The following is a 6,752-nucleotide window of genomic DNA, read 5'->3' as shown; positions in this document are numbered from 1 at the left end:
CGAATTGGAAAACTTTGCACACTTGTTACTCTCAAACCTTAACACAACATGCAAAATTTGCACTCTTCGCAAACGTCTAGGCAACTGCACACCTCCTGGTGTGCAACTTTTGACCCTTACAGGTTTCCTGGTTCAGTGTGTAACCAAGTGTGCAAGGTTTTCACATCTCCCAAACTTTAAACTTTGTACACTAAGTAGAGTGCTTTATGTTTAAACACCATCAGGAAGTGTGCTAATTAGACAAAAACACAAGTTCACTGATAAACTAAGTGTGCAAGTGCTCAATACTGAAGTGTGCAACTGCAAGTTCAATAGTTGCAAGTGTGCAGCTCCGTAGTCTTACACTTGCAAGTGTCCAACTCTGTAGGTGTGCACTTGCAAGTGTGCAAATCCTCGGTTGAACACTTCCCTGGATTGAACGCTTACTGTGTGCGGGAAATGCTGAACTGATGAGTTGCACACCTGCAAGTGCACACCTATCGAATTAAATACTTGCAAGTATTCAACTTTGCAGTTGCACACTTGTTAGTATTTTACTTGCAGTTATACACGTTCACGTGTTAAGCAGTTGCACACTTAGTTTATCAGTGTATAGTGCACACTTGTTTTACCAGTGCATAATTCAAATTAAGGATAACATATCATTGTTATCTTTGACTAGGAAAAACGTTATGTCTGAAAATTGCTAACGCAAGTATTGTATCCCTTAAAAAAAAATTATAAAGGAATAAAAAGTCAATTTTGCTGGCCTACGTTTTCTTTTTTTCCAATGCTCAATGACTCCTATCCCTTATTTCAGCAACTGCCCCTCCCCCCTCTCACGCTGCGGGTCTGGACTGGACCAGTCCCATTTCTTACGATCGAATGAGCCCAGCTTAGATGTTTGGGAACCACAGTAGCGTGCACCTCAGCTCAATGCAACATTTCCTCTACGCCAAAAAGAAAAAAAAATAGGTTGGTAGGACAAGAGGAGACATTGCATGTTTACGACGCACTCGCACTGTCATCATATGACAAGGTGGCACACACTTACCTCACGCCCCCCCTCCCCCTTTTCTGTCTGTCTAGCCTGTCTTTCATGAGTTAAATGCCCTCTGCCGCTCTATATGCATGCATCCATCTCATAATCTCCCCTTCCCTCTCCCTAAATCTTTAAAAATGACGGCCGGTGTTGCGAGAGATCGCCGACGTCAGAGTTCGCCCCGGAGCTATTCGCGGTCTCAGTCGTGTGGGTTGCATCGCCCCAAATCAGTAGCCTTTCTAGCTTTAACACATTTATCTACAAAAAAAAGTCAGAAAAAAATGAAAATGAATAAATAGTACGAGCAGCCGTCTGCAGAGCATGTGTTCGTCCTTCCCTCGGATTAGCTCCTTGGATCCCTGTCATAATGGCATGTTTATCGAGTTAGTGAGGCGTTCCTAATTATTCACTGTCAGTGACGCGACGGGCCGGCAGTGATTGGCGGGTGCAGCGGGGGGAGGGTGGAGGAGGACCGCGAGACGAGGAGCCTTTCGAAACAGTGGCAGTCTCGTGCCGGTGCAGCACGAGCCCCCGGAAGGGCAGGACGCACAGGACACTGCTGGAAAGTGTGTGGGATAGCTGGAACAGGGGGTACCCTCGGGTATTCTATTACACCCAGAAAAGTATGGCATTGATGAAGTTGGCTCTGACTGGGGACTGGTCAAGAGAGGATGCATTGAGTGAAATGAGTTAACTTATGGAATCAAGAACATATTTTCTGGGTGTTTGGGTGTGTTCCACCTGTTTCAGCTGGGTTGAACCACAGTCATGGCAGGAGGACTTTAAATATTATTCCGGGATGGTATGATGCTGCTTGTGACTATTTGCTGCTATTTACAGAAATACTAGCAACAATTAAGCGGTTTATTTAATGAGGAAACAAGTCTTATATAATTCCAACTGCTCTTTCTTGAAAAAATGTAATTAAATTGCTTTTGATTTTTATTTGTGGGTATCTAATTTGGTTTTCGCTCTTTAAACATTTAAATGGAGGAGGATTTGCAGAAGTCTGAACGAAACTTTATTTTGTAGAGGGTCTTATTTACGAAAGATAAAAGGGCCTTGCTGACTGAACGGATTATTGAATTACAACACCGGATTGGAGCGACAGATCGGCTATCGATGGCTGTCATCCGGTGTGTGCAACACGAAGACACCTTGATCGATGCATTGCGAGTAGGATTGGGTAACAGGTCGCAAAGGGGGCTTGCCCGCATAGGGAACATTCACCTGTTTTCGCGGTGTTTGGTGGAACGCATAGCTTAGAGGGGCGCGAGATTCGGTCAGTTTCGGGCGCGCATCTCCACACGCCTTTCTCTCTCTTCCTTTCCATTCCTTTCTCGCGCGTGGTATGGGCCGATGCGGGCTGCGTCCGAGGTGGCCCACCGTTGTTTCGCCTATTCCCTGCTGTTGTCTCCCACTCGCTCCCTTCCAGACGCGGCCCTGATCGATTGGGTGCCCATCCCATTTCAATTTCCCGATCACGTCCAAGAGGGGCGCGCCGCGGGTCGGTACTATTAGAGGTCCGGTAGTTTCCAACGCTTCTGGAAATTGATTTCATCGCCGTGGCGCTGCGGCGGACACCTCCCTTGAGAGTGTAAACAACTCATCGGCACGCCTGTTTTCTGGGCAGCAAATCTAATTTGTAGCTCGTTTCCCCACCTTTCTAAATCTAATCGAAATGATGCCTTGGCCCTGGCCAGTGCAACAAAAAAAGGGAGAAAAAAAAACACCGCAAAGGTCGATCGTTTTGTTTCATGTCAAAATTGTTGTGTGTCTTTATGCAGGTGTCACGGTGTCTGAAGGGACGGACCCCAGTCGGCGATGACGACAGGCCCCCTAGTGACCTGTAGGGGGCGCCGCGGCTGGGGCCTACACCTGAGAAACAATTATTGCGGCAATTAATAACGGACCCTAACTGATCGCATTTCACCACAGCTATAATGCTAGTTTTCAAAACGCGACTAGTGTGACTGGCCATAGAGAGAGGGCTAGACGGCTATCATGATGCTTGGATACACTATTATACATCTTCTTTTCCCTGCGTGATTTTAAAGTGTAAAAAGTAGAGATAGCCGGAAAGAACGTTTTGTAAAATCTACAACGTCAAACGCCTTTCCGGTTTGGGGTTGGCATTCCATGTAAGCCGGTTTGTGCAAAAATAAAATACGGCAGACGTAATAATGTAGTCATGATTATTTGTTCGAGGGTCAAACAATGTGGTGATGAAGTTATTCAAGCAATATAACGAGTTCCGGATCACAAATCGTGTACGTATGTGTGTGTGTGTGTGTGTGTGTGTGTGTGTGTGTGATGTTTTGTTTCGGGCAGAGAATGACGCTGCCGGTCTTTTTACTTTGTTCTCCTTTCATAACAGTTGTTAAAGGCCCCTTGGCGATTTCGGCGCTCGGCGTCTTGATCGTCTTGATGAAGCGGTCGTGTACGCCGTGTCACTTTCGGAAACTGTTTCTCCCTCTCACTCCGCCTTCCTCTTTTCCATTCACAAAGGTGGATTGCTGCTTAATAATGACTTCACGCGGTTGGGGCGGGACACAATCTTGCGATCTTTCTTTTTTGTGTTCTTCTCCTCCCCCAAATCAAATTTTGAAAACGCTACCCAGAGGACAACGGGGTTTGTTTCCTTCAAATTTTTCCGCGCTCTCATTGAACATAAATCTCGGGTCCGTCGAGCCAGCGGCGGCCGGACGCGCTGCGCTCCGCGTGCCCCGAGTGCTAATGACATCACTGCCTTATAAACTTGACGCCTTCGCATCAGACATCAAACGCCGACCTGTCGGCATGCTTGATATGCCGCTCCCGTTCGACACCTCTCTCTCTCTCTCTCTCTGTCTCTCTCTCTCTTCCATTCCCGCAACCCGCGTATTTGTACCCCTTAATCCAGCTCGCTCCAAACAAACAGCACGCACACCTCAGGATGATCGCGGCTGTTCCTTTCCACAGCTGACGAGTGTCGAAGATAGAGCAACAACTCCTTTTTCTCTCTCTATTTTTTAAAAAATTAGTTATCTTGGGTTCTAACTATATATTTGCAATACCGTTGTACTTTCCTCCCGTTTTCCCCTGCATTTATTTCGTAAGTTTGAATATGGTACTTAATGTAGTTTTCGAGGGGTCGAGCAATCAGATTTTTTTTGTGTACATTGCAATATCTGGAATATTTTTGGAATATTTGGAAATTTTTGGTGGAATATTTGAAAATTTTTGATGGATTATCTTAAATTTTTGGTGGAACATTTTGCCATTTTTGATGGAATATCTTAAATTTTTAGTGGAACATTTGGAATACTTTTGGAATATCTGATGTAATTTTGGGAATATTTTTTTTCAGTGTGTACAAGTGGTGCAGCTCGCGTGCTGATAACGCCATCCGGCGGCAGGGCGCTGCCATAGCGGCGCTGCTCAACGACATGCTCCTCATTGTCCGCACCTTGTCGCGCCGGTACTCGGCGAGAGGATGCCCAAACTGAGGCGAGCTCGTGTGTGTGTGTGTGTGTGTGTGTGTGTGCGCGCGTGCGTCGTTGCACAAATTCCCCCCTTCTTGTCTCAGACCGGATAATTTCGCGATCATCACCACAACACACACACACACACACATCACACACACACACAAACCCTACGTCTGCCCAGCCTAGCATTGTGCTCTGTGCACGATAATTCATTTTTAATGCCCCCAACTAACCTCATGGCGCGATTTTATACTGAATTCCCCGAGAGCTTTTCGTGACCATGCCGCTGGAATTGACCCAATTGACCTGTATGTTTATAGAACATCCTGTGGCCGTCGCGCTTTCAGGAGGCCCTGCTTGGATTTCAAACAGTTACATCGGTCAATTTCTAGGCCGTAGGGCTACAACAAGAGACTACACTTTGCCCCAAACAAACCCGCGGATCTGTGCTGCTAGGCAACCCCCGAGCCCATCTGCTGGGATTACGAAATGTCTGTACTCGACACAATCGACGCGGTGTAGCGTCGGGTCTCCCCGCCGAACGGCAGTCCACCAGCGACTGACCGGAGCAGCGGTGGTGGAACAGTAGTTGGCCGTCCGGGCCCCGGGCCCGCGCCGAATGTAACACAACACCGCCGCCTCCCGAACGCGGCAGGCGAGCAGAACGTTTCTGTCAAAACCTCTCGATCTCCATCGGGGAATCGCGTCAAAGTGACACTGCGGCCGTAGCGCTTCAAAAAAACAAAACACAAGCACGCGGTGCAAAATTAATCAATCTTTTAATTTAAAAATAAACCCCAGTGCCACTTTCGTTTTACAAAAACCTACACATATTGTATGGTATCACATCAAAGAAAGTGAAACAACATCATACATATAGTCGTAATACTCCTCCAAGGAACCCACGCCCACGCACTCCATGCAGTTGCAAACTCCCGGGCACGGAGGTCGAACGCCCACGCACACAGAAGGATTAGCAGAAAATAGATCCCTGACCGCACCAGTGTGAACCAGCGCCTGGGGGCAGGCACCTGTACGTTCAGGGCATGACAAAATCAGGCGTCGCAGCGCCGGGCTGGTGATGGGGTTGATGCCTCGCAAAAGTTGATCCGTCGGCCAGGACACAGCTAGATCTTGTAGTGCAGGCAACAAAGGCAGCACGCTGAGCAGCGCCTGCGACCACCGATCGTTGTGCGCGACGGGAGCGGCGTCGGTCGTCTCATAAGCAACCATCAAGCTCTTGAGGTGCGACCCGGTGAGGGCGAGAATCGTCTCCGACAAAACGTCGGATTGTGAGAGTTCCGTGTACACCATCGAAAGCGCTACCTCCTGCAGCTGTTCGACGTGGCGGAAGAGCCCCTGAACGAGCCCAGATCCTTTCAACAGCCCGAGCTTTAGGAACCGCAGGGTCTTGCACGCGGTCACTTCGGGAAAGAGATGGCAGGCAAGGCTGCGCAGCTTGGGAAGCCCGGCGAGCTGGGCAGCTGTCGAGGTGGACACCGATGAGTTTCTACCCCAGGTCCAACACCAATCTGGTAACAGATCAACCGTCTCCAGGGCAGCGGCATGCCTTTCCAGAACATAGTTCACGAAGGGCTCAATCGTGCCAGGCCCCCCAGGCCCCCCACATTCAAATTCCCTGATGGAGCAGGGCACGGCGATGCTGAGCAAGTTTTTCGTTAGGATAGACATGTCAGTCTTATTACTTGGCATGAACCTCAAGCGCACACGCAGCACATGTAGCCCAGAAGTTGACGCGACGGCCGTCAGCAATACTGAGTCATCGAGGGCAATCGATGAATCACGCCATGTCACCTCCAGTCTCTTCAGCCGGCCAAGGAGGCCCTGGCGTCGGATGATCAAAGCGGCGTCCTCCTCGGAGTAGTCCTCAACAGTCAAGTGCAGCTGCGCCGCGGCACAGCAGGTGGTCGCGTACTCCTGGGTGCAGCGGCCCTTCAAAGTCAAACGCCGAGAACGCACTTTAACTTCAAGACGAGCCAGGCAGGGCGCCAGGCGCAGCGTCGGGCACAGACAGCCTGACTCCACGACGTGCCGGTGCCGCCACGCGTCCGGGTGCAGGGCGAGGGCGGCCAGCCTCTTGCAGACCAGGCGACAGGCGAGGAGGTCAGCCACGTCCAAGCGCTTCAGCACCTCCAGCAGAGCGTCGTCCGGTAGGCGATCCATGCTGTCCTGTAATAATAAGACGAAACGTGAGAATCGGTGAGAATAGAAAACATACAGATTCACAGCAGAATCCAATGTAT

At 49.3% G+C, this 6,752-nt stretch overlaps 1 protein-coding gene across 2 annotated transcripts in view; it reads right to left on the bottom strand.

The window, feature by feature from the left end:
• Window positions 1-5,250: 5,250 nt before the first annotated feature.
• Window positions 5,251-6,752, bottom strand: part of LOC113206776 (uncharacterized) — a 16,397-nt gene continuing 14,895 nt past the window's right edge. For both annotated transcript variants that reach the window (XM_052268782.1, XM_052268781.1), the window contains exon 2: window positions 5,251-6,678. In XM_052268782.1, coding sequence (XP_052124742.1) covers window positions 5,332-6,672 — 1,341 coding nt within the window. In that variant the 5' untranslated portion in view covers window positions 6,673-6,678 and the 3' untranslated portion in view covers window positions 5,251-5,331. The remainder of the gene's footprint in view (window positions 6,679-6,752) is intronic.

Source organism: Frankliniella occidentalis, unplaced genomic scaffold, assembly GCF_000697945.3.
Source record: "Frankliniella occidentalis isolate FOCC.00 unplaced genomic scaffold, Focc_3.1 Scaffold76, whole genome shotgun sequence".
Taxonomy (NCBI): Eukaryota; Metazoa; Arthropoda; class Insecta; order Thysanoptera; family Thripidae; genus Frankliniella; species Frankliniella occidentalis.
This window is presented reverse-complemented; position numbering and strand designations above follow the sequence as displayed.